Source organism: Microcebus murinus, chromosome 19 (assembly GCF_040939455.1).
Source record: "Microcebus murinus isolate Inina chromosome 19, M.murinus_Inina_mat1.0, whole genome shotgun sequence".
Lineage (NCBI taxonomy): Eukaryota > Metazoa > Chordata > Mammalia > Primates > Cheirogaleidae > Microcebus > Microcebus murinus.
This window is the reverse complement of record NC_134122.1, coordinates 27,379,565-27,406,335: the sequence shown is the minus strand read 5'-3', so window position 1 is coordinate 27,406,335 and position 26,771 is coordinate 27,379,565. Positions and strand designations below refer to the sequence as shown.

The following is a 26,771-nucleotide window of genomic DNA, read 5'->3' as shown; positions in this document are numbered from 1 at the left end:
CCGACTTCGTGCGGCGGCCTCCCTGAGGTCCCTGTCCTAGCAGCGGTGGTGGTGGCGGCGGCGGCAGCGGCGGCGGCGGCGGCGGCGCGCCGAAGGGACTGGACTGGGCGGAAGAAGTCGAGCCCAAGATATTTCCGGTTCCGGTGTCAGCTCGAGGCGCCGCCGCCGCAGCCGCTGGAGCCGCGATGCCTAAAGGAGGTGAGGGGCGGGCGCGCGTGGCCCGCGGGCTTCAAGGGGAGGCTGGGATCCGACTCCCGCTGTCTCCTCAGCCCGTGGGCGTCCCAGAAAGTGGTGTCGAGGGAGGCCGTCCGCACCGGTTGAGGGCCAGGCCTGGGCTTCGACGCCCAATTGTCACGATGGGGAGACGGGACCATGGTGGGGCCTAGAGTGGCTTCCTTAGTGGGCTGAGGCGTTTCTACGGCTCTGGATCCTCGCCGGCGCGGAGAGCCGGATTCGGGGCGCGCTTCTCCAAACCTGAGGGGTCTGGAGTTTATCCCACTTCTAGGCTGGCTGGGTACTGAGTCACTGCGTCCCATGCTTGTGCCGGGCCCGCCTGCTTCGCGTAAAACGTGGGCCCTTTCTGGCTCCGACTCAGCCAGACCTGCCAAATAAGACTCAACATGATGCTTAAGAGCCTGGTAGATCTGGCTTTGACTCCCCTATTCAGTAGCAATTCATTGTGTTCCTTTGAGCCAGTCGCTTAAACTCCTTGTATCTCAGTTTTCTTATTTGCAAATGGGGCTTATGATTGTACCTACCTCATAGTACTGATGCATGGCTTAAACTAGGTAATCCACGCGGAGTGCGGAATACAGTGCCTCGCGAGCATTAGCTATTGAGGCTTTGCCACCTCTTGGCCAAGAAGGTCCATGGCTTCCCAGTACAATGTATGGAGCTTGTCCTCCATCCTTTTCCACCTTTAGAATCAAGTCCCCAGTTTGAGTCCGAGCTGTGTCACTGTCTAATTCTGTGGTTCTGAACAAGTCATTTAACCTCCTCTGGCCTCTTTTCCTCATCTGAAACACCCAGCGAATAGTCCTAAGCCTGGTGAGTTGGGGATAGGGGTGGTAAAATGATAGAGCGTGCAAAGTACCTGGCTGGCTCCTGGCACAGAATAGATGTCCAGTTAATATTGGTAGCTCTTGTATTATGTTGGTTAATGCACTCCGCCCACAGGAACATCTGCCTGGAGCTTTTTCAAGCCTAAATCACTTCCTGACTCCAGAGATTTTGGCTTTATAGAACTAAATCTGTTTAAACTTGGCTCTCTACCAATTTAATCTGTGACCGGAAGAACCCTGTCTCTTCTATTGTTCCCTAGTCTTTTCATCTGTAAAAGGGGGTTGCTGAATGAGTCATCCTGTCTCCAAAATCTTATTTAATGGATATTTTGGGCCAAGGTTAGAGGCTACAATTGTAAAACCTTAAATATGAGTTCATGGCTAAATGGTCTTTTGGCTTGCAAAAATTTTTGTGGGCAGACATGGTTTAGGTTTCCTTTAGGATTCATTTGTTTGAAAAGCACAAGAAAACATGAAGGTATTAAAAGAAAAAAAATTCCCCAAGAGCTAAGCCCAACTCTTGTTTCCACGGTGTTAACTGAAGTATTTTTAAAGTCTTGAAAGAGCCTATTATTAAAGATACTGTAACTCAAGCTAGGTCAGTATCCCATAGCCAAGTATTTGAGATGAAAACTTATAGTAATCAACTTTGAGTTGTTACTATTGCCCTGGAATATTAAGAGAGCAATAAAGGGGTGTTAGTTTTTTTTTTAATGGCAAACTTGATCTCACAATAGGATGTTCACGAGTTCGACAGTCTCCTCTGGGAAGCTAGGTAGTCATTAAAATGGGTGGTGTGGTCTGTAGCAGCCCAATTACAGCTCTGCAGCTGCTGTCTAGGAAATTAAGGGAGGCCAGTATCTCTGCTACTGTCTCTGGAGTCTGGAGCAGCTCTGGCTAATTACAGAGTCTGCTCACAGGGAGGGGTTCTCTGGAAATAGGGTGGGCTTCAGCTTCCAGGAGAGGTCCCGTGTGGGGGTCGAAGTCACAGTCACACCTGCATACTCTGGGATCAGCAAAGGGGATGCCACCCTGCTGTAAAACTCACTGATGGCTTCAGCAGGAGTCATTCTATTATCCTGTCTCAAGACTATAAAACTGATATTGTTAGATGAACTTAAATTGCTAGTCACATTTTTAACTCTTAGACTATAGTGAGATTTGTTTTCAACTAACTTGGTCATTTCTTACTTCAAGCACAAAGTTTTTGCCTATATGTTTTGGGTTTTTTTCCTTAAGTATTTTATTTCTACCATACCACTAAGATGAACATGAACTATTTTATTGTATTCTGCATCGGCAGTAAATTACATGGCCAGTGGTGGTGGGTTTTTTTGTTTGTTTTCCCACCAGATACTATACTAGAGAGAAAAGTAAAAACCGTAGCAAACACTTTTGTAGTGTTTATCCAGTGCCAGGTGCTGTTCCAACAGCTTTATGTATAATAGCTAATCTATTTTCATGACAACACTATGAGATAGGGACACAGATAAAACTGAGGATTTGAGAGTTTATATGCCTGCCCAGAGTCACAAGCTAGTAAGCATAGAGCTGAGAATCCAGGGGTTGGACTCTAAAATCTGTGTTCTTCACCACTCTGCTTTGATCTTAAGTCTCCTTGTCTATAAAAATGGGACCAACAATGACTCTTGCACCATAGGTTTATTCTGAGGATAAAATGGGCTCATAGCTGTGACAGAACATTGCAAGCAAAAAGCCCTATAGCAACAGCAGGGGTATAAGTGCTACATGTTTTTGTAATTGCATCTGAGTCCACTATGTTTGAATTCTAAGGGACCAGAGGATTTAGCCAGGAACTCTATGTGGTTCTTATTATTTCAGTGCTTGTTCGTGAGAACCTATATCCAGCACATAGTTTGGTGGTGCATCAGATAGGCACAGGTTGCTCCTTGCATCCCTTTGAACTCATGCGGGTGGGATAGGTTTGGGTGGTGATTTGTGAGGGGTAGGTGAGGTCTCTATGGCCTGTGATGAGAATACTGCAAGCACAACAATCCTCTGGGTAGCAGGGCAGTCAAGACAGCTGTTTCCTTCCTACCTTCCTAAACTGCTGATCTTTGTGCAGGGAGAAAGGGAGGCCACAAAGGCCGGGCAAGGCAGTACACAAGCCCTGAGGAAATTGACGCACAGCTCCAGGCCGAAAAGCAGAAGGCCAGGGTGAGTATGTGCCTGTCTAGGCCACTCCAGTGGCCCCGGGTGGGGTCCTGTCTCTTTGGCTCACAGAGAAGCCAGGCAGACTATCCAGTCACAGGGACAAGCCAGTTGCTCTGGGGAGGGCAATGAGTCCCAGAACAATAAATGATAGTCGGGGCGAGGGGTAGACTTTATAGACTTTATAGACTTTATAACTGACTGCATCAGTTATAAAGAACTTTGTTCACTGAGTCGCGGTTACTTTAGTGAGTCTGTGTTCCTGGTCCTGTGTACTTGCCTTGCGGAGGCTTTCCCTCCACTAGGCTCTCTCCATTCACTGCTCCAACTCCCACAACTCTCCACTTTTCTGCTGCAGCCATGCAGGACGGCTCGCCAGGCTCTACCTAACAGGTGCCATGCCTTCCCACACCCCCAGCAGCAAAGGGCCAGGCATTCCTCAAAATCTTATTCAGCCTCCCCTCCTCTGTGACTCGTGCTGGTGCCACCCTCCCCCACCAAAGTCAGAATTGACTTAGTAGTTCCCTTTCCTCTGTTCCCGTGGTACTTTGTCCAGACTACTGTTAGAAAATAGATGTTTCCATCATTGTTGGTGTCTGTGCTCCCCATAACATCATTAGCTCTCTGCCTGGATTAAGGGCCCAAGGGAGCACAGTCAGGGCCAGACGAGCACACAGCTGTGAAGTACCCCAGGAGCCCTGAGAAGGGAGAGACCACATCTAGCTGTGGGGTCTGAGGGCCTCATGGAGGAGCTGGCAGCAGAGCAGGACCTTGGAGAATGTGTGGGCAGGTGCTAAAAGGGGAAGAACACAAGGTTTTTGTAAGGGAATTTTCTGATGGGAAGGCAAGGGAGGTGGAGGGAAGCGGCCTGCTGAGGTGCTGTCTTGGAAAGCTGGTGCAGTAGGGCACATGGGTGGGTGGGTCGGGATGGCTGGCCTGCCGTGGACTGGGGGAGTGCAGAGGGGGGAGGACTTGCCTGGGATGCCAGTGTGATTTGGCAGCTGCAGGTGACATGTGGGGGAGCTGAGCAGGACTGTGGTGTCTAGCCCCATGGCTGAGTCCTTCTGATCTGAGAGACAAGCTTCTCACTCAGGCTGCCTGAGGTGGCTAGGCTAGGAAGGGGAGCAGGGCCTTTTGTGGCTGTATGAGGGGCTTGTTGGATGGTGGAATGGATAGGCTGCCTGTCTCTGACACATGTTGCCGACCCTGGGGCCAGGGCCACAGAGTAGGACCCTGGTCATTCTTAGTTCTAGCCTTACAGAAACTTGATTTCTCCAGGTCCACAGTCTGAGGGTGGTGGTGGGGGGTCACAGTCTTGGGGGTTTGTTTTGCATTTTTGATTCTGCAGGTTGTCCATTTCTGAAACAGGAAGAAGAGGAACAAGAAGAAGGTGGAGATGGGGCTGCAGGAGACCCCAAAAAAGAGAAGAAATCTCTAGACTCAGATGAGAGTGAGGATGAGGAAGATGACTACCAGGTACTGAGTCTGTTGGGGGCCTGGGGCCTGGATTCATGTATTGAGTGCCTGTTTGTTACCAGTCCCAGTGGTAGGTGCAGACAAAGTCCTTGCTCATAAGAGTTTACGTTTTGATGGGGAGATAGAGTCAGTAAGGAAGTAAATGAACAGTATAATTTCAAGTAGTGATAAGGGATCAATCGAATAAAACAGACTGTGATAGAGGGGACCTAGAGTCGTGCTGTGGTGATGGGGTGACTTATAAGCTGAGATTGGGAAAACAAGACACACTCAGCCCTGTGAAATTGGCATGCAGAGCAGTTGAGGCTCTAGATGAGCAAGAGCAAAGGCCCTGGGGCGGGAACAAGGTGGCATGTTCATGGAACAGAAAGGGGCCAGTGGGCTGTGACTTAGCAGGTATGGAGTGGAGTGGTTCAGGATGGAGGGAGGAAGGTTGGCAAGGGCCACTCCCAAGTGCCTGTGGGGCTTCATTGTGATGGGCAGTGGCCAGCTGGTAGAGGCCTTGTGAGGGGAGAGAGATGACCAGATTTGCTTTTAAAAGATTATTTTGGCTTCTCTGAAAGTGAATTGTAGGGTGTTGAGGGTAGAAGCAGGGAGATAGCAGCAGGAGTCCAGATCAGAAATTGTGGCTTGTGCCAGGGTGGTGACAGTGGCAGTGCAGAAGAGTGGACAGATTCGAGCCATATTTGGGGGTTGCTGAGGGAATGAGGAGTCAAGGGTGTGCTTAGGATTGAGGGGAGGATGAGGTGAGGTGAGGAATGAATCTCAAGTTCTGTCTTACACAGGTTAAGTTTGTAATGCTAGGCGTCCGGGTGGAGTATAGACACGTAGCTGGATTGGGTACAGGCCTGTGGGGTGGAAGCTGTCTCTCAAGATAACATTTCTAGTCAGTCAGCTGAGATTGGTAGGAATTGGACTTGGTCATGAGAACACACATCCTTGGCCCACCTTACCCTGGGGATCCAGCATGTACCTGTTGTAGGGAAAAAATCAGGCACAGGATTCCATGGAAAACTGCTTTTGGAGGCTAAGCTTGAAGTTGGGGAGTAGTGCTCTGTGTGAGTGCTGGTCAGCTGGGCTCATGCTATTTACTGGTTGACCTTGGATGAGTTACTTAACCCTGAGCAACCATTCTGTAGCCTCTAAAACTGGGATAATAGTCCCCGGTTGCCAAGGCTTGGCATCGGTTGGGCTCTTACTGTGCACACTCATTTTCCTTGCCCTTCCCAGGCTGGTGAAGATAGTCCTGAGAGCTGTCCCCACTATGAGACGGGCCAAGTACCATGACGGCTGGGGGTGGAGCAGCAGTTTGTCCCCATCCAGATGGGCTGTTGGGAGATGGTAGGAGTGGCCTTCAGGGGGTCTGCAGGACCTGAACTTCTCCAACAGCCAGCTTCTTGCCCTGTTCTAGCAAAAGCGCAAAGGTGTGGAAGGGCTTATCGACATCGAGAACCCCAACCGGGTGGCACAGACAACCAAAAAGGTCACACAACTGGATCTGGACGGGCCAAAGGAGCTTTCAAGGAGAGAACGGTAATGTCACTGGCTGGGCCTTGTAACCTGGGCATACGAATCAGGGGTTGGCCTGTGGGATGCTGAGGTGCCCGGATCCTCAGCCCTGGCTTCCTGGGTTCCAAGGTCCCCAGTGGCTGGGTGGGGGCACCAGCTGTGTTTATTCCGGTTTCATCTCATTCCCCAAAGACACTACAGTAGCTTTTAAGAAACACACACAATTTGTTTTCACCAGTAGGTATGTATCACTAAAACTAGGACGGTGGATTCAGACCTGAGCATTGCACTTGAAGTACTTGCCCAGGGATTCAGAGGCTTGCCCTTTGTTCCCTTCTTCCAGAGCACCACAGCCTGAGGAGACTCCCTTATACAGTCCAATCTGACCATTCCTGGTCTGCGTCTGTCTGTAGTATTGTAGCCATCGGGATAGGGAGAGGATCAGGGGCAGGGCCTGTGCCAACCAGAAGGCAGCCCAGTGGGGTGCAGGGAGGTTCTGCCTGGCTCAGGTGCCTGCCCCAGGCCTCTCTGAGTCCTGTGTGAAAATGGAGCTGCAAATGACTTCCTCAAGAGTTATGTGAGGATCAAGATCAAGTACCCAAGTCCTTGACTAGTGCCCTGACTTTCGATGGCCACCAGGTGATCTCAAGGGCCTTAGAAGAGGTTAAAGTCTGTGGGGGAAAGCAGCCCTGGTTTCTCTCTGGCTGGGATTTCTATCCACCTTCCTGTTCTGACACATCATGGAGAACATTTGTGTCTAAGAAAGCATACGGGGAAGGCCCATGAGCTTGGATGTGAATGGAGGCTGCTAAGGCCTCTCCTCTACTCCTTCAGTAGCTTCCTTCTCAGTCTTGACTTCCCAGGAATGCAACAGCCTGGGCTGCTACAGGTTCTGCCACTTTACAGCTGTGCAGCCCTGGACAAGTCACTGCCTTTTCTGGGCCCTCAGTATCCTTACCAGTAAAAGGGCGGTCCTGTTGCTACCCTTGCCCTATGGGGCTGTAGTGATGATAACCAGGAAGGCCCGGACCCTGCAGTGAGGGACCCCGCAGAGCCATTGGCAGCCTTGTTCATCATTTCTGAGGGCTCAGCTTAGAGGCTTCTGAGTCTGGCACATCACTGCTAGGGTAGGATCTGCCAGGTGTTATCTCCTCATCTCTGTAGCAGATGTCTTGTCCAGAGTCTCCTGGGTGAGATCCTCAATCCCATTCCTGGTGGCTGAGTTTCTCTCCCTCCCCTCTAGCAAGGCCTCCATGCCACATTTCTCATTATTCCCAACTCTGTACTTTTGAGGGCCTCTGATCTCCTGCCAGGCAGGGCTCTCCCCTCCTTCAGCACTTGGGTCTTCTGGGAACCCAGTACAAATGGGATCCTTTGACTTCACACCCTGGATGCCGTCCACTCCAGTTCAGAAACTCAGGCGTGAGAAGGTCGGCGAAGGGAAACTAATGAGCCTTGCTATTCTCTCTACCTAGTGGGTTGATTACCAACACCTCTGTCCCATGGGAGTCCAGCTTTTACTCCCACACTCCTACTGATGGGGCTCACCCCCTTGGGAGGCAGCCTCTTGCACATCTGAGCTGCTTTGTGAATGTGTCATGTTCAGCTGAGACAATGTATCTTGTTTCCCATTGTGGCCCTTAGTCCATGCCCTACGGCTACTTGGTCTACTTCATTCTTCATTCCTTACAGAGGCTACTTGGTCTACTTCATTCTTCATTCCTTACAGAATGTGGGTTCCAGTGCCTTCCTCCTCCTTGTCATCTTCTCGGAAACATACAGTTAGTTCACTTGGTTTTCTCACTTCAGTCACCAGACTCCAGTCATGAGCTCCCCCTGACAGCTGTCATCCCCTCTCCTGCTAAGGTTTTCACAAGGACACAGGTCTTTTCCCTCTCAGCTGTTCCTCCTGCTTGCTTGTTGGGTGAGTGTCCATCAGGCAGGGGCACCAAGCCAGGACCCCTCCCTCAGCTGGATCACCCTTTTCCACCTTGGCTCTAGGCCTGAGTACTTGGCCTTTATTCTGCTCCTGTGTCCAGCTCGGCCAGCAGTGGGGAAAGATGTGCCCTGTGTCACCTTTTTATCCAAACAGAGAAGAAATTGAGAAGCAGAAAGCAAAAGAACGTTACATGAAGATGCATTTAGCTGGGAAGACAGAACAAGCCAAGGCGGACCTTGCCCGGCTGGCGATCATCCGGAAACAGCGGGAGGAAGCTGCCAGGAAGAAAGAAGAGGAAAGGAAAGGTAAGACCTGGACTGCTCATGCTCGGGCAGCTGCCTGGCTCTGGGTCTGGGCAAAACCTCAAACCCTGAACTTGTGTCCTTGTCTGTGAGATGGGGGTACAGTGAGGAGTGATAGATGGTTGAGTAGAGGCTCCATCCCACATGTGCCCTCCACCTCCTTGGACTGGGAGAGTCCATTGGTGTCATGGAGTCAGATGTGGGTTGGAATCTCATCAGAGCACTGTCCACAGTAGGGGAACAGTTACTGTCCCCCAGTAGCAGGAGACCTCCAGAATCCATGCCCCCAGTACAGACCTTTGAGACTAGAAGGTCCCACTGAGGTCTCTGGTGCCATGTGAAGCCAGGAGAGCTGCCTGGGGTCACCAGTGTCCATCCGAGGGATTGGGAGGGTGGGCTACATACATAACAGTGCAGACCCAGATGAAATGTGGCCCAAGTGTCCTTCTTCCTTGTGTCCTTCCCCAGGCAGGTCAGAGTGGCTATGGGGAGCGGTCCAGTTTATAGGAGCATTTGACTTGTGACCTTCAAATCCCACTGACTTGCCTCCTCACTGGGTCAGAAGGAAACTGGGGCCTATAAAGGGGAAATCAAATTGCTCAGGGGCACTGTTATTTCCTCCAGAAATCCAGTTATCCCAACTCCCTACTTATCTCTGCTTCACAAACCCCAAGTGGGAAAGGACTTCATGTGTAACTGCAAAGGTTGTTGCTGATTTGGGAATTATAGGATTCTGCTGGGAAGGCAGGGTGAGGTGGTTTCCATTTGCTCACACCACTGTGTATTAATGGGCCTGTGTGGAGGGGGCAACAGCTACTGGAATAGTTGGGAATGTCTGGGTGCCTGATGTCTGGTAGCTCCTGCAGGGGCATCAGCCTCGGCCCTTCTCCTTGGGTCCCTTCCTTGTGTGCCAGCTGAGCAAGTTGCACAAAATGTTTTCTGAAGACCTAAAGTTCTGTTAGTGTGTGTTGTTTTGCTTTATTCTAACTCCTACCCTTCCCTTCCAACCCTCAGCAAAAGATGATGCCACATTGTCAGGAAAACGAATGCAGTCGCTCTCCCTGAATAAATAAACGTGACCCGTGGGAGGAGATGCCAGGGAACTGGGCCGCGCCGCCAGGACCTCTGCTGTGTCTCGCTCACCCTGTGCCCTGGTGCCGCTGCAGCAGCCCCTCAAGGCCAGGAGCCCCCACAGCATGGGGCCTCCTTTTCATCTTGGCACAGAAATTGGGGGGATGTGGGGGGGGCTGGGGGAGGGGCAGCTGCTATCTTTGAGACAGAAAGATGCAGGACAGCATTTCGTATGTAACCATTTGAATGTTTTTGCCGTTTTTAGAATTCAGAACCCTTGTTGGGGGGTGCCTGGGAGGTGGGGTAAGAAGAGCTTCCATTTGTCTGGTAGATTGCACGTTAGTGGGCGGTTGTGCCAGGAGGCGGCTGCTAAGAAGTTACAGACAACCAGCCCTGTCTGTGTGGCCTGGGTGCTCATTCAGAGAGGGGCTGTCATCTGGGAGCCTGTGCCTCTGGGTCCCTGAGGGTCATAGCTTGTCCCTGGCCAGTCCCCTCTTTCTGAGGCTTCTCTCTGCCCTTCTCCACCCCATTCCTACCTACCCGGCCAGGGCTTGGGCCCATTTTTAACCCTACCCGTTGATCATTTCAATAACCTCTGTTGACTTTGCAGCACCCAGGCAAAACATGCTCCACAAATTCAACTTGTATATTTGGCAGATTAAACTTGACATTATCATAATCCTTGTTCTGTAATCCATCCTTTGGCTCCTGTGCCTGAGCCATTTTTACCCAGCAAGTCCTGGTGTCACTCAGGCAGGTGCACCGGGAAGGTTCAGGGTGTGTACCCAGCTGGGTAAGACTTCTTGAGGTGGCATGAAGCAGGGTGCTGGGACTGGACCCCTGAATTAGAGCTGGGAGAGACCTCAGATGCCAGAGCAGCCAGAGACCCTTCCAGCCCACAGCAGGCTGAAGTAGCACCTGGTATCCCTCTTCTGGCCTCCAGGTGTCCCCCAGCAGTGACAGCCTCAGGAATCCGGGATATCCAGCGCTGCCTGGGAGATACTAATCACCTCCTTCAGTCCTTACCACCCTGTATGGCAGGGACTGGCAACAGGGAACTGAGGCTTAGAGCAATCAAGTTGAGCAGCCTGCACATTCAGGCCCAGTGAAAGGTCACCCTGTGGCCCCTGTCCTGCGCCTGCAGCCCTCTGTGAGGAGGATCATCACCTTGTGAACAACAGCATACTTTTGTCAGAGGTCAGTGGTCCGTTAACATGACTGGGTGTTGGGTGGGGTGAAGGGTGAGGGTGTGGCTTGCCCATGGTCGGGCAAAATGACTTAGTGGCAGAGATGAAATCAAACCTCAGACTTCCAGCAGCCTTTACCAGACACACCTGGGCTTGACCAAGTTGGCATCTATAGTCCTAGGAGGGGCACCCCAGCTGCCAGCATCTGCCTCTCGCTCTGATCTCCCACAAGCCCAGGAGGAAAAGCCTCTAAACCTGGCCCCTGAGAAGCAGGAATTACAGTGAAGATTTTGCCAGAGCACCTCCCCATCCCCTGGAAGCCATGTAGTAGCTGCCCAAGTTTAACTCTGTAACTGAAAATGAGATACTCTGACAAGATGGAGGGTTGAAGAAGGAAGTAACTGGCAAGATTCACAGTACTCAGTGGCTGGCTCTAAGAGCAGTAAAGAAGTAGGTGTCTTGTGGCTGGAAGCCAGAGGTCTGTGTGAATGGCTGGTGTGAAGAGGCTGTTTGGCAAGGTTCCCTCTGCATGTCCAGGACAGTCCTTCTCTTGTTCTCCTTTGAGGAGTCTGTCAGCCTAGGTGTGTGGTTTTTCAGGTCTCACCTGGGTTCGTGGGGTATTGTGCCGACCAGAGTTCCTGATGGCTAAGAGTGTTTCCCTTGCAGCTCAGCCAGATGACTTTTGAATAGACGCCCCTGCATTGGGGCTTAGAAGTCAGACATGAGTTTAAATTCTGGCACTGCCACTTTCAGCCCGTGGGACTTTGTAACTTCTTTCTCTGGTGTTCAGTTGCCTCTTTCAAATGTGTAGCAAGGCTTCCTTACCAAAGGTGCACACATTGGCATGTGCCTACTAGGACTCCTCCAGCTGTGTCTTCTACCATTCACCCACATCACCAGAGCCAACATCTTTTTTTTTTTTGAGACAGAGTCTCACTTTGTTGCCCGGGCTACAGTGAGTGCCGTGGCCTCAGCCTAGCTCACAGGGACCTCAATCTCCTGGGCTCAAGCGATCCTACTGCCTCAGCCTCCTGAGTAGCTGGGACTACTGGCATGTACCACTATGCCCGGCTAATTTTTTGTATATATATTTTTAGTTGGTCAATTAATTTCTTTCTATTTTTAGTAGAGACAGGGTCTTGCTCAGGCTGGTTTTGAACTCCTGACCTTGAGCAATCCGCCCGCCTCAGCCTCCCAGAGTACTAGGATTATAGGCGTGAGCCACCACACCTGGCCCAGAGCTAGCATTTTGTGGGTCCCCAGGGCCTGTACAATTTGCACCCCACTGCCCAATCCATCATCTCACCTGCACAGCTGCGGTGCCCTCCTTGTGGGCCTGCGGTCCAGTCTCTAGAATGTAAAGCCAGCCAGGTCCCTCTCCAGCTCCCGAATTCCCTTGATGCCAAAGACTACCAGGAGCTGGTCCTCGGGGACCTCCTTTTCAGCATCTTGTCCCATGTCAACCTCATCCTGCTCTCTATATCGGTCCTTCAGCTCCTTGAAGGTGCTATACCTTCCTTGCTTAGAGGGAAGCCTCAGCCGCCCCCCACCCTTCCTTTTCTTGCCCTCCTCTGGACACTGGGTTGTCATCATCTGCCTCTTCCACCAGACTGTGCTTCTTGAAGGAAGCAGCAGTCCCTTTAATGTCCAGCAGGGCTGGCATGGAGGCAGGCTCAGCAAGCCCAGCCAGTGGTCCTGGCAGCTAATGCTGACGTCCAACAGAGCAGGGCCCAAAGGACCCTACTTTCCTGACTGGCCATCTGCCTGCCACAGGAGTTTTGGCCACCCTTGTAGGGACCCAGTCCCACATAATACCTTTTCCTTGCAGGAAGCATATGACTATGAACCTGTCATTTTTAAGCCAAGACCTGTGCCCCTCTGAGATAGCCTACGCATCTGTAATAAGGGAGGTCAAATGATCAGCTGACATCTGCCCTGAGACCAAACAAGAGCACACCTGCCATTGATAATTCTCTAACAGTAGAGGACAGGCTTGTTGCTCAGGGTCACAGAGAAGGGGAAGAACACTGATTGGATATTGCCAAGGCTCACACTTTCCTGTCAAAGAAGCCACAAAACATGTGCGAAGGCATCCCTGCCCTGCAGTGCAGTCACATCAGACCCAGGATGGAACCTCACTTTGCAGCATGTGGGCACAGGCTGGGATTGCATTTAGGAATAAGGGGAGACATTTCCTCCTGGGGTCTTGCAATTTCTGTCTCACTGTGATTAAACAATCAGTGGGGTCTTTTCCCATGGAGGAGGACACTAGAACAGTGGCAGATAAGACATCTTTAAGAGTCCATTTTATCCTACAAATGTAAGGGTAATTCATCAGGAAATCTGTTGATATAATTCATTACCTAGTTAGATTAAGAGAAAAACTATGATAATAGAAATGGCTAACCAAAAAGCATGTGATTAAACAGACCAAAACACCCTCTGACTAAAATAGGAATAGGAAGAAATCTTCCTAGAAAATGATGAACATTTATCAGAAATCAACTGCCAACATCATCATGGAGAAATAAATTCCCATTAAGGCCCAGGATCAGCCTGGAATGTGCAGCCCCTTTGTCAAGAAATCTGCTCATCGGCTGACACCTGGTCCTGGCAGCCCTGAGCTTGGTAGCCTGGGCTGGACTGCAGGAGAGAAGGAACCATTTGGGGTAAGGCTCTCAGGGGCTTCAGGATTGTGTTGGCAGTAGCAAAAATAAGCTATCTGTGCCCTTGTAGAAACCAAGTTCTCCTTCCAAACACAGGCAGGCATGTCCACCATTGCATTTTTATTACCTCCACATTTTGAAGCAGTTCATGACCAGCATAGTGCTTTGGGGGCATTTTTTTTTACAATAAATGAAAGCATCTCTTTAAGAAAAAGGCACAGGTTTCTTGAATAGGTAAGACATCTGCAGAGCCCCTGCTTGAGGCCTGTGTCCTCCCCTTTGGAGGGAGCGGCCCCTGTGGGGACCCATACTGGTACCCTAGAAACATTCAGCAAAGCGACCCTTACCTCCCTGACCCCCTTGCCCCACTTCCCCAGCAGCTGGGATGAAGGCAACATATTCCTCATGGGTTATTTGATCTTGAGGTCCTTCAAGGCTGACTCCAAGCTCTATAAGGAGGCAGAATGGACATGCTGGTTCTCAGTTGTCCTGTAGACACCCCATGCCCAGGGACCTTATTTATCTATACCCAGCTCAGCCCCAGCACAGCAGAGGACAGAGAACCTTGTCTTTGGAGTCTAGCAAAACCTGAGGGCTGAGTTTGAATGCCAGCCCTCAAGCAGGGTGCCCCAGAGGGCACTAAGGCCTACGTGTTAAGGGGCTGCCCCCACCCCTTATCCCCTTGCAGTGCCTTCTCCACAGAGGGAAAGGGAGGAAGGGTTGACCTTGGTTGGGGGCGTGGCCAGAAGCCAGGTAGGGCAGGCCTCACCTTCACATCCCAGATGCTCATGCCGCCATCCATGCCAGTGGTGCAGAACTGTGAGCACTTGGCCTTGCCCCCGCTGAGCACCGAGATCTGGCTGCAAAGAGGATAAGGGGGTTATGGTTCCCAGCCTGTGCTGCTGCTGAACTTAGGTCCATCCTGTCGGCCAAGTGCTCCAAACTCCTGGGGGAGTGGGCTCCAGTAAGAAGTGCCCAGATGGGGTGTAACCTGCCAGGAACCTCCTAGAACAGCCTGGGAGGTGGGCTTAGGAGCCTGCTTTGGGGGTGAGCTGTGGTATATGAGTTGCAAGGGGCAACCTAGGCAAATGGGGCAGGCCACTCAAAGGCCTGGGCAGCAGGAAGGGCATGTCTGGGGTAGATAACCTGAGGGCCAGTAGTGTGGTGCGACGGGAGAAAAAAGAAGCAAGGGACTGGGCTGGGATTAAGCAGGGGCTACTTGACAGGGCAAAAGTGTTTCATCTGAAGAAGCCAAAGGATCTGGCAGCCACAGGAGGGTTTAAGAGGCTGAGGGGCTCCATCAGAAATACCGCTGCTCCCCTGACTCGATGCCCGGTGGAATAAAAAACTGGCAGCTTTTGGGTTTTGGAGGGTCTCTTCCCGTCCCACCCTAGCTCCTCAGAAAGCTGCCAGGCGAACCTCAGCTCCGCCCCCCACCTTACAGGGTTCTAGGCCCGCCCTAGCCACGACCCTGCCTCCAAGAAAACCCTGCTGGCCACCCCGCAGAACCACAGGCCCCACCCGTACGACAGTCCCCACCCAGTTGTCTCCTAAAGATGCAGAGCGGGGCTGACAGTTACTTTCGTGCAACCCAAATAGGTCGGGTCCCATGCTGTCCCTCCTGGAACAGGTGGACGCTACTGAGGTTAGGGTCAGACCTGCCCCGCCCTCACCCAGGCAGTTCTAGCGGCCGAGGCCCCGCCCCCACCCTCACCTGACGCTGTTCTTGTGCAGTGAGTCTAGGCCGGCACCGCCCGCCGCGCCGCCCTCCGAGCTAGCCTTCTTATCCAGGTTCTGGAAGCGCTCGCGGGCTGTCAAGCCGCGCTGTGAGCTCTGCTTGGGCACGTCCAGCCGCCCGCCGAAGCTCAGAGTCCCCGAGGCACCGTCGTAGGTAAACAGCACCGGGAAGCAGTCGTGGCCCTGGGCGGGGTGGGAGGTGCCATTGGGGCGCTGGCCGAGGGCAGGCGCCACGCCCACTTCTCCAACCCGGACTCTGAGGCCGAGGCCGAGGCCAAGGGGAGTCTGCCCCGGGGACAGAGCTGGGCCAGGGACAGGCAGGCACCTAATCTCACGCGTACCAAAGCAGGGGACGGATGTTGGGGGCAGCACCCTCTCCAGCAAGGCCAGCGTCCAGGTGAGGAAGCTTGTTCAATGCCCCAGGTATCCCATGCGCCTTCTGTCCCGGCAGGACAGTTACACCTCCCTTGGGGGAGACTCCCCCCCCCCCCCAGTGGGTACTCCTCTAGGCAAAAGCAGGCCTGACCCGCCTCTGGCACATCCATTGTTTGCAGTGGGGTGAAAAAGATAAATGGGCACAAGGGAGGGAGAATAGTGCCCTTTCCAGACACTTGGTGGAACCGCACTGTCCCAGCCCCATTGTGTGGCCCTGCCCTATGTACTGGGCAATAAAAAGTAAGCAAAGGGCAAGATCCTACTTCCTTCTTCCCTGCTCATAGCAACTGGGGAAGCACGTTGGAGACCAACCTCCATTGGAGGCCCCAACGCGGGCACTGGACATAACAGTGTCAACACCAAAGAAATCTTTGCTATTAAGCCACTGCGGCCGGGGACTTCTGGCTGCTGCAACACAACCCAACCTGTTCTGCCCAATCCAGGTACATGGGAGGGTGCACAGAATGAAAGAAAAAAGGAAGGGAGGGAAAGAGGAGAGAGGAGGAAGAGACAGTGGAGAGTTGTGTGGGCATCTGCTAGATTCTCTAGGTCTGCTCTGACCGCCCCCTTCCTCACCGCTGCCACCAGGCTGTTTTCTGTGATGAAGGTCAGTGCCAGCAGCGGCAGCGTTTCAGAGGCCAGGGTTGCGACACTGCAGGGGAGAGAGCTATCAGCTGTGCTGTCTCCTTCCTCAGGCTCAGCGCTCACCTCCACCCTGGGGTGGCCTCTACTCACGCCATCTTTTTGTCAGCATCAGCCAGGCACACGGTGCTGTCGTGGCTGACCCAGGCCATGCGGCTCCCGCTGGCTGAGAAGCAGACGCCGTGTACCCAGCCACAGCTACTGCTGGACTCGAACATCAGCTCCCCAAAGGGCATCTTGGAGCCCCACGGTGTGGGTGCCGGCCGCTCCTCCACCTCCTTGATGTAGGCAGAGAAGATCCTGCCCAGAGGCAAAAAAGGGGTAACTGGGGGTTTAGGAGGGGCCTGAGAAGGGGTGAGGCAGCCTCACCAGCAGTCAGAGCACCGAGCTAGGAGCTCGTGGGTTCCAGACCTGGCTCTGCATGAGCTGTATCCAGATGTGACAAATCTGGGCCTTGGCATCTCTTTTGTCCAATAAGGTGGGGCCAGGAGGGCTCCCAGCTCAGAGTCCTGTGAACTCCTGGAGCCCTCAGGGACCTAACCTGAGAGCTGACCATCTCACTGATGCTGCCCCCAGGGACCATCCTGGGCCCCACTGTACTGGCCACTCTGCAGCCAGCCCCTAGGACACCCTCTCTCCCACTCTCCACACCTTGATTCAATCCTGCCCCTCCTACTGGCCACACCCTCCACCCCACAGCAGCCCAGGGGGCCCCTGACAGATCAGGGTGTCAATAAACTAGCTCTTCATCAAAAAAGCCTTATACGATGTCAAGATGTCATCCTCTCTGTGCCCAGGGCCTCCAAAGGGGGCTCTGGTGCCTGCTGTTTCCCTGGTAGGAATCCAGAGATCTGGGGCTCTCTGCCTGCAGCTGGCAGGAATACGAGTCCAGTGGCCAAGGGAGATTCCAGGCAGTGGGCCCAAAAGTGAAAAACAGTGAATGGCAACTGGAGGCTCTATATGCCAAGCCTTAAGATAATGAAGCAGAGTTTGTTCCAGCTTATCAGTCATTCATACCTTAGTATGAATAAGTACACCCACTCATTTTCCTTTAGACAGAAGCCAGGGAACTGTAGGGGTGGGGAATTCTAATAAGGCAGGAGAGGAGGGCCTGGGAAGAATCTTGCCAGGTGGCAATGGGCATGTCTTGCTGGGACTCTAACCTGGGGGCTGGAGGCAGGACCTGATGTTGCCCCTTCACAGAGGCAACCCTGACAGGCTCTGGGACTGGCCTGGAAGGCGGGGATTGGGGCTTTCAGGGTAAGGGTCCATCACCACCCTCCAGTCCCTGCTGTGTGCTGCTGTTAGGGCCCAGAGCTCCCCACGTGGCTGCCCATCTCACCGGCACTTGAAGTCACAGGAGCCTGCAGCCAGGAGCACGTTGTTGGGGTGCCAGTCCAGGCTGAGAACAGTGGAGCGGATGGGCTTCTTGATGTGCTTGCACACCCACCTGGACAGGGCAGGAAGAACAGGTAGGACTCAGTGCCACAGACCTCCAGTCCCAGGTAGGAGGGGTCTGGGCACTCCCAGCCCACAGGCCTGTCACGGCTCTGGTGCAGGCAGTGACAGGCTGGGTCCCCTCTGGGCTGGAAGCTCTACTTGTCTCCTTTAAACCTCACAACCCACCTTGGGGCAGGCTAGGCAAGGTGACATCACCACCAGAGGTCACACAGCTGCTGTCTGTGGGATTCGAACTTGGGTCTCTCAGACTCAAGGTGTGCTCCACTCAAGGTGACATCACCACCAGAGGTCACATAGCTGCCGTCTGTAGGATTCGAACTTGGGTCTCTCAGACTCAAGGTGTGCTCTCAGCCATGCAGGGGAGATTAAGATGTGGCTGGGAGCTTGTGCGTGGTACCCTGCAGTCAGTCAGGCTGGGTGCCTCAGGCAAGTGACTTTGCTATAAAGTGAGGACAATGACAGATGCCCAGTCCACAAGGCTGCAGGGAAGTCAGTGTCAATGTGTATGCAGGGCTCAGAGAGGTGCCCCCAGAGGTGCCTCTGGTGTGGCCTGTGTCCTTGTCATTACCAAGAAGGGGCTGTGGGAACATCCAGGGACTATGTAGAGCCCCTCACCTCACAGATGAGGCACAGAGAATCCAGACTTCCCCAGAGTCATGTGAACAGGGGTCTTGACATCCTGTCCAGTGCTTTCTGGGGACACTGTAGTCTTGGCCCTGTGGGTCTGCTGTCCAGGTTTGGCCAGCCTTGGTCCCTTCCAGCCCACTGTGGCCCCACCAGGCACCCACCAATCATTTTCCTGCTCGAAATAACAGATGGAGATGACGCGGGAGCCACTGCCCACAGCGAACTTGTTCTCGTTAGGGGCCCAGCGCACGCAGCGGGCGGCCCGGTTGATCCGCAGGATGACCAGCGTGGGCTTCCATGTGCGGCCCTTCAGCGTCCACACGTAGGCGTTACGGTCTGTACCACAGGTCACGATGCGGTTACTCTCGGGGGCCCAGTCAATGCCTGTGAGGAATGTGGGGGACACACACTAGGCTGAAGCCACCCAGGTAGAAGTGGCTGATCAGTGGCCATGCAGGAGGAGCTTAACGGCCACAATCTAGGTGGAAGCTGTACCTGTCCAGCAAACACACCTCTCACTGAGATCTGATATAGGGATGCAACTCGAGTTTATTAGGGGGTGTTACAGCTCTCCTGTACTATCACCACACATGCTGGATGGGAAAGCTAAGAGACAGAAAAGAAGTTATTGGTAATGCCGAGCTGCTGGATTAAGCCTCTCCTGAAACACACCAACCTCTGAGTTTTTCGGTTGTGTGAGTCAATATAATCCCTTTAAAACTTAAGCCAGTTTGAGTCAGGGTTGTGTTATTTGCAACCCAAACTGTACTACCTAACATAGTCCTCTTATCCCCCTGCCTCCTTTCAGAAGGGTGGTCCCAGCCAGCCTGACCTACCTGTCACCTGCCCGTTGTGCTCCTTGAGCTCATGCACCTTGGCCCACTTGGCCCCGCTCTTCTCGTAGATGTGCACCTCGTGGTTGTTGGGGCAGATAGCGATCTCTGCAGGGGGGATGGGAGGGAGTTTGGGGGGTGCCCAGGACCCCTCCCCACAACTGCCCTCCTCCAGGAACAACCTCCACGGTCCACCTGCCCTCACGTTGGCCTTCATGACTCAGGCTTTCCTCCTTTGCCTTGGAAGGACACCCTGATCTCCCTCGGGTCCTCCTGGGCCACCCACACCCACTGTACCCACAGCAGTCCCCTGACCCCTGGGGCCTCTCCCATCCCACTGCTCTGGGCAGCTGCTGCCCAGCTACTGCTCTCTGCTCCCTGAGTCCAGGCAGGGTCTCTCCGCTGCTCCTGCTGACACCTCAGGGCCTCTGTACCCGCTCTCCCTGGCCTGGGCACGGCTCATTCCCTGCCTCCATCGAAGGTCATGTCTTCGTTTTCTGTCCTCACCCCTCTGCAGCCTGTGTCCCGCCCAACCCACCTACAGCAAGGCCTGGCTCTGGGCAGCACTGTGCTCACACACAACGTCCCTCAACCTGTGTCCTGCCTGCAGCTCAGGGAACACATGCCTGGCTGCCTCTGCATGTTGCCTGAGCTGTCTGACTGTTCCTTACATGGCCAGGAGCACCCTGCTCAGCACCAGGACTCAGCATGAGGCCCGTGGGCAGTTGCACCCATGATACCAGGCTGCATCACAGCCCCTATGTGTGCACCTGCTGGTCCCCATCCCAGGAGATTGGAGCCACCCCCAGCACTCACGGGTGCGGTCCTTGTTCCAGGCATGGCAGCTGATGGGCTCCACCAGGAAGCTGTGGTAGGCCATGGCCGCTTGGCTCCTGTGCCCGAGAGAGGAGGAGAGAATCTAAGTCGGGCCTGACCTTGTCCAGAGACCAGGCTCCAGCCAACCCCCTCGGGCTCTGCACCAGGAGGGCCCTGGGTTTCAGAAGGGCAGCCGTGTGCAGGGAAGGGCGGTGGGGACCATCATGTCTCCTGACCAGCCTAGTGTGTGGCTTCCCCTCCTGGGGCCTCCACAGGGCCCATGAAATGGCAGCTCTCATAGGGTGTCTCTGAGGCTCCAGGGAACAAAAGATGGGGCCAGGCGGGGGACAGAGTGCTACAGGCAAAGACGCTGCCATGAGTAGGGGTGCTGGGACCCTGAGCTGGGTGCCCATCACTCGTGACCTGTGCCTCAGTTGCCTCATAGATGGGACTCCCCATTTCCCACACCCCGTTAAGGACAGGATGAAGAAATAATCCCCTACTCGGCTCAGACAGGAGGGGAGGGGAGGAGGGAGGGACTGGGGCAGACAGATGAGTCCCACCCTGGGTCCAGACGCCCACTTGCTGCACCTGGGGCTGTGAGGAGGCATGGGGCTGGGCCAGGCCTGCGTGGTGAGTCTTGGGAGAACCCAGTGTAGCCTGGCCATGGGGGTGAAGGAGGGAGGTTGTGGCCACTGCCCCCAAGACTAGCCCCAGCAATGAAGGGACAGCCCTCGGCCTCTCACCTGCCCCAGCTCGGCTCCCGCTGGCTTGTCCCCAGCCTCCTCCCCCTGCTGCCAGGCCTGAGGGGAGATGAGGTGCAACCACCATCTCACCTAGTTCCTCAAACCCACCCTCTCCCCACCTCCCTGACTCGGCTTTCCAGAGTCACAGGGACCTGGGAGTAGACCCCAGCTGTGTGCCCCTGAGCATGTAACCTGCCCTCTTTGTACCTCAGTTTCCCCCATCTGTGAAATGGGAACAGGATCCCTGTTGCCTGCCCAGAGGTGTTGAGAGGGTGAAATCAGATAATCTACCAAACCCAGCCCAGAGTAGGTGTCTAGGAAATGGCAGCTCTCAGTGCATAACGGGCATGACACACCCAGCCTTGATTTATGCATTTAAGAGTTGGCCTTCCCTGCCAACCAGAGGCGGATCCTGGGGTACACAGGTGTGCTCCTGCCTACAGCCTCCATGCTGGCTGTTCCCTCAGCCTGCAACACTCTTCCCTGCACACATGGCTCTCACCCTCACACTGCCATTAAGTCTGTGCTTGAATGTCAACCGCCACCTTTCAGCGAGGCCTTCCTCAAATCCACACCTCCCTTACCCCAGCACCCCTAACTCCCTATTCCTGATGTAACTTTCTCCACAGACAGTCATCATGGGATGCATGTGACACTGAACTCGTTTATTTGGCCTCTTGCCTTTCTGCCCTGCAAGAACAGAACCAGCTTGATGGGGACAGACGTTTTTGTCTTTCTTGTTCGTTTCTATTTCCAGTGCTGACATACTTGGCACGTAGCAATGCTCAGTAAATATTCAATGAACACTTTTTTTTTTATGGTTGTTAGTGCCCAGCAGAGAAAGTTCTCAAAAAAATTTCTTTAAATAGTACCGTCCTGGACACCCCTCCCTGCCAGCTCTGAGCGCTCTGTGCACGTCACAGCCGTTATGTCCACCAGGGAGGAGGGGCCAAGCAAACCTGGCTGCGACTGGTGAAGGACGCTAGGCTCAGGGAAGCTCCAGATGACAGACGTGGGGGCTGAGGCCACTTGCCAAGTAATGTGGCTGCCTCCCCCACCAGTCTGGCAGGTTTCTGTGCCCTGTGCTGGGCCCCGGGGCCTGGGCTGAATCAGGACCGGGAGCCCCGAATGCCCCAGGAGGCTGGTGGCTGCACACTGCCCCTCAGAAGAAGAGTTGGCTGCTCAGGCTGAGGTGACCCGCAAGCTGGCCCTCAGGTCCCTGCTGGAACCCACCGTACCCTCCCTTCCCCCACCAGGGGTCTCTACTAAGACCCTTCTGAGAGGAAGAGTGTTGAGTTTGGGCCCAGGCAGTGGGGGAGAGATGGAGCAGACTTCGGGGCTGCAGTTTAGCACATAGCACACCTGTGGAATCCAGGCTCAGCAACCAGCCTGCCTGAGGTCACACTAAAAAGCCCCAGAGCTCACTGGCTAGGGAGCCCTGGCCACCTCCCGCTCACCCCAGATATAAACCACTTCTTTCTTTTGTTCCTTTTATTTTTTGGGTAAAGATGGGGTCACTATGTTGCTCAGGCTGGTCTTGAACTCCTGGGCTCAAGCGATCCTCCTGCCTCAGCCTCCCAAAATGTTGGGATTAGAGGTGTGAGCCACCACACCCAGTCCCACCTACTTTAATTTACAGCTGGACGTCCTAGAAGGTTCCTGGGGCAGTACAGGACACACCCACACACACACGTGTTCATCCATGGTGCAGGAACCTCATCTGTTTGCCCCAACGGGTCCTCAGGCAACAATTGCTGTGAAAGTGGAGGCATGCAGGCTCCACCTGGCGCCTCACACTTTGCCTCTCTCTCCTTATAAGGTCTCTTTGTATAATAAGGCCAAAGCCCCGGAAGCGCCACCTCAGGGCCCTCAGCCAGGTCAGCAGGGGACTGACCCTGCTGGAGACTTCCCCAAGTGCTTCTGGAGCCCCAGGGCTGGGCCACCACTGCCCATACCAGATGCCAAGCCTCAGCAGGGGGAAGCCTGAGGCCTGTCAGGCCAATACACTGTGCTCGCCTGCCCTACCTCCATGGGGAAAGGTCACCAGCGAGGTAGGGGCCAGGCTGAGGTCAGAAGCCCATGTCCAACCCCCAGCTGGGCTCTGGTTGGCCCCAGGATGAAACTCTACCTGAGGCAAACTATTCCCCTTTTATCCCCAGGTGGCCCAGAAGGAAAGAGCCCTGGGGCTGTAGCCCACAGGGCTGCCCCTCTAACCCCGGAGCCCATATTCGGGGCCCTGGGCTGATGCACAGAGCCCTACTTCCCAGTGTCACAGGCTTGCCGTGTGCCCTGGCTGACCGAGCGGCTGGCTCTGCTGGAGACAGCAGCCCCCCAGAGGCACCAGTGGGTAATACAGCCAAGAGGACTTGGGAAGCCCTGATCAGTTTCCGGGACCCAAAGGGGAGGGGAGGGGCAGGGGAGGGAAGTTCAGACCTCACCTGTCAGCCAATCACACTTGAGCATAAATTCAGACAGAAATACTTCCAGCCCACCGAACCAGCACCTTGAATGGGGCAAGGCAGAGCGGTGGTGGGGGTGGGAGCAAGGAAGACTCATTTCCCCTCATTTATAACTTCTGCAAAGCAACTGCAACCAGCAGGGCCTCAGCGACAACTCCCCACCCCCACATCGTACAAATGAGGAAGTGGGAGCCCTGAGAAGGGAGCGGTTTCTCCAGCCCATGCAGCCTTGGGGCTTCAGCCTCCTGGCTCACCGATTATGGCCCAGAACTTTGACTAAATCATTCCCAGGAAAACCTCTAATCTACCAAACGGGTGTGGTGGGGAATGCCCACCACAGTCTGTCAACCGCCCTGCTGCAAAAAGCATCACGAGGAAAATGCAACTGGGGCTGCTTCACCTCCGTGTGGTGACAACATAAAGCCTCAGCGATGGCCTCCAGTGGAGGCCCAGGCAGGCTGAGGCCATGGCCTCCAGGACACCCAGCTACTACTCGTCACCGTGGCCCAGTGAGCCAGCACTGTGGGCCTATTTGACAATTGAGGAACAAGAGAGAGGAGGTGGCCCTGGGGATGGCGTTGGGACCAGGAGCTGACACCCAGAGCTCTGTGCCCTCAGCCCCCTGTCACCTGGAAACAGTGAGGCTGGGGGAGTGTGGGCCAAGCCCCTGCCACGCAGTGGTGCTCATGGACCCAGGGCTGGGTGTGGTTGTGGGAGGGAGACCAGTATGAGGTTGTACAGTTTCCGTCAGAATTCCCTACAGTGGGGCTGGAAGGAAGAGGTTTGGGTCTCCATCTAGGGGATGCCAAAGACCACACACTGGGGTGTGGAAAATGTGTGTGTTTTTTTCTTTTTATGTATTTGAACAGAATCTCCATGATAGCAGGGGTATTTGTTTTGTTCACTAATGCATCCCTGGCACTGATTAGGGTGCCTGGCACATGGTAGGTGCTCAACAAATATTTCTTGAATGTGGTTGAGTGAATGAATTACAGTCTTTTTTCATGTCTTGGGGAATGGTCTATACAGAATGCTATATTACTTTAGTGGCAATTTGTAAATATTGAGTATGTGTTCATAACCAGAAAAGCTTGGAAACCTCCAATCTAGAAGGTCCTCTCTGTGCATTCAGAGAGTGGAGGATACAGCTCCCCTCCAAAGCAAGCCAGGCAAAGCCCAAGGCTGCCCAGCCAGGGAGGACACTCTTCTGGGTCTTGGGCTGGATTCCCTCTTCCTTACAGCACTGGGCTTAAATTCTGGCTCTCTCCATGTTGGCTGGGTGCCCTCAGCCAATGCTTTCCTCATATCTTCATCTAGAAAAGGCTGGGGCTGGGCCAGGCACAGGCTGTAGGTCCTTTCTTGCCTGGCTTTGCTAGGTTTCTCTGAATCCAGAGGTTTGGCTGCATTTGAGGCTAAACCAAGCAAGAGCTGCCTTGAGCAAGGATCTTGGCTCTACAGGCAATCCGGGAAGTCCCCACCCAGCTCAGAAGAAGCCAGCAAGCCATTTTGCTTGGGTGCTAAGCATTTACTCAACTTCCTGTCATGTGGAGCAGCCCTTGCCACCCCCATCCCTCCTCCTCAGCTCCACTCTTGAAGTCTTACAAACTAGACAAAATCAACTCAGGAAACACAAAACAATCCTAAGGCACTATAAAGTACCAGTGAAAGTAATCCAAACAAAACAAAACCCCAAAACACATAAAACTCAGTGCTGGCAGGGCTGTGGAGAAATTGTCATTTGCTAATGGGCTCTTCAGTCTTTCTGAAGAGCACTGAATTCAACAATTGGATAGAGACAAACAGGGCAGAATAACATTAAGAGGAATTTCAACATTACTGCTCTTTGGTCACAGGCATCCATTCTGGTACTAAGAAAACTGCCATAGACTTTTTAGCAAATATGTTCATAATAACCCTCTTTATAATGGGGTGGAAAAATCCAGATGACTACAAATATGAAAACAGTAAACTGTGATATTAACATGTTAGGATGCTATTTAATTATCAGAAACAACCTATCAATGGATTATGTACAAACATAAGTTAGTAAGAAACTAATTTTACTGGCATCTGTCAGGGACTTGAGTTTATCCAGAACTTCCCCATTCTCCCCAACATTCTCTCTTTTACTCCCTGAAGCAAGATTGAAAGTTTTGTGTTTGTTTTTTAAACTTTTTGCTGCCCATGAGGAAAATGAGGCTCGGACAAAAGCAATGACTTGCTGAAAGTCACACAGCTCCTAAATGGCGCAGCTTGGGACTCGGACCCCAAATCCGGGCAGTCTGGAGGTTAGGTTCACCTGGGCAGAAGCTATGATCAAGGTGGGCAGGCCTTACGATGGCAACGCGAGTGGCAGCACACTGCCAAGTGTCTTACATGACTGCACTGAAGCCTGTTCGAAAGGCCATTTTCCAGATAAGGAAAGTTGAGGCTCACAGAGCTAGGTGGCTTGCCAAGGTCATCGGCCAGTGAAGGAAGAAGCTGGCACTCTTACCTAGGTCCCTGAGACCTTAAAGGTGCTCTTAACCTCCGAGTTGCACGGCCCGGAGAGGCGGGGAAGAGCGCTCGGCCACCCCCGAGGCTTTATACTAAGGATCCCGTCACTGCCCGCGGGCCCCGCCCGGCCCCAGGCGGCCTGGCTGCCCTCCCCGCGCCGCCGGGAAGTGGGGGCTGCTCGGGCCGGGCGCCGGCATCTCGGAGGGACGCGCCCAGCTCCGGGACCCGTGGCCCAGGCCGCCGGTGCGGGAGCCTCGAGCCACCCGCGGGCGCGCTGCGGGAGCCCGAGGGCTGGGGCAGGGCGGGGGCGCCAGCTCATTTCCCGGCTGCAGCAACCCGGAAGGCTCCGGGATGGAGGGGAAGTGACTAGGCGTGGGGCCCCGCCGGCCCGAAGTAACGGGGCGACACCGACTGCTGCGCGGAGCCGGGGCACGGGGGCCGGGGAGGGAGCCCGAGAGGCGGGGAGGCGGGCGCGCCGGCGGGGGTCTGGGCCCGGGCCGCCCCGAGGGTGCGGGTGCCGGGAGCTGCGCCCCCTCGCCCCTCCCTTCCCCTCCCCGCGCCCCTTCTCATCCCTGTCCTCGGCGCCCTCACTAGCGGCGGCGCCCCACGTAGCCGTGTCACCCCCACCTCCGGGCGGCCCCCACGCCCCTCACCTCCAGGTAGCTCCCTGGCCCCCTCACCTGCAGGCGCCCCGGCCGCGGACTCTGGGCAGTCGACGCGACGAACCGGCTCTGGGCCCCTTGCTGCGCCGCAGCCACTTCCTCGTGGGCGGGGGGCGGGGCCTCCAGGCCTCACCCCCTCAGGGACCGGGGGCGGGGACCAGGGGCAGCGGTCGCAAGGTCTAGGTCCCGCCCAGCTCTCGGGGTTTGGGGGCTGCGGGTATCCGCACTGACGTCGGAGCCTTTCCCGCCGAGAAGGCGTCCGCGACCGCCCCTTGCTGCTTTACCGATGGGGAAACTGAGGCTGGGAGAGAGGTGCGCAGCCTCAATGGCTGCTGGGCGGGACCCCGGAGCCCAACGCCCCTACCCACCCAGAGCCGAGGGCGCAGCGTAGGAAAGGCGCGTCCTCTGCGCCCCGACGGCGGGGCCGCGGGTTCTGCGCCCACTCGCTGGCGAATGAGACTTAGCGAAGCCCTG

General features: G+C 54.4%; 2 protein-coding genes across 3 annotated transcripts; one reads left to right on the top strand and one right to left on the bottom strand.

Moving 5' to 3' along the window:
- The first annotated feature begins 45 nt into the window (after window positions 1-45).
- On the top strand, window positions 46-10,209 carry PDAP1 (PDGFA associated protein 1). Its single transcript, XM_012759045.3, has 6 exons — window positions 46-198; window positions 3,148-3,239; window positions 4,602-4,709; window positions 6,121-6,242; window positions 8,311-8,462; window positions 9,474-10,209. The coding sequence occupies exons 1-6, from the start codon at window positions 186-188 to the stop codon at window positions 9,530-9,532; spliced, it is 546 nt and encodes a 181-aa protein (XP_012614499.1). The 5' UTR covers window positions 46-185; the 3' UTR covers window positions 9,533-10,209.
- Window positions 10,210-13,490: 3,281 nt separating this feature from the next.
- ARPC1B (actin related protein 2/3 complex subunit 1B) lies at window positions 13,491-26,472 on the bottom strand. Of its 2 annotated transcripts, none has more exons than XM_012759039.3 (10): window positions 26,316-26,472; window positions 19,935-20,011; window positions 19,122-19,226; window positions 18,447-18,669; window positions 17,540-17,647; window positions 16,291-16,497; window positions 16,132-16,207; window positions 15,098-15,303; window positions 14,153-14,243; window positions 13,491-13,832 (listed from the first exon to the last, which is right to left on the bottom strand). In XM_012759039.3, the coding sequence occupies exons 2-10, from the start codon at window positions 19,996-19,998 to the stop codon at window positions 13,794-13,796; spliced, it is 1,119 nt and encodes a 372-aa protein (XP_012614493.1). In that variant the 5' UTR covers window positions 19,999-20,011; window positions 26,316-26,472; the 3' UTR covers window positions 13,491-13,793. The 2 variants fall into 2 exon arrangements, with proteins under 2 accessions (XP_012614493.1, XP_012614494.1); XM_012759040.2 differs by having other exon boundaries at window positions 26,289-26,427.
- Window positions 26,473-26,771: the final 299 nt, after the last annotated feature.

Coding starts and splice junctions, on each gene's coding strand:
- PDAP1 (XM_012759045.3), top strand. Junction 3,240..4,601: donor CCGAAAAGCAGAAGGCCAGG/GTGAGTATGTGC, acceptor TTTCTGAAACAG/GAAGAAGAGGAACAAGAAGA. Junction 8,463..9,473: donor GAAAGAAGAGGAAAGGAAAG/GTAAGACCTGGA, acceptor TCCAACCCTCAG/CAAAAGATGATGCCACATTG.
- ARPC1B (XM_012759039.3), bottom strand. CDS start 19,998: ATGGCCTACCACAGCTTCCTGGTGGAGCCCATCAGCTGCCATGCCTGG. Junction 17,648..18,446: donor TTCGAGCAGGAAAATGATTG/GTGGGTGCCTGG, acceptor TGCCCTGTCCAG/GTGGGTGTGCAAGCACATCA. Junction 14,244..15,097: donor CTGCACAAGAACAGCGTCAG/GTGAGGGTGGGG, acceptor TCCTCTTTGCAG/CCAGATCTCGGTGCTCAGCG.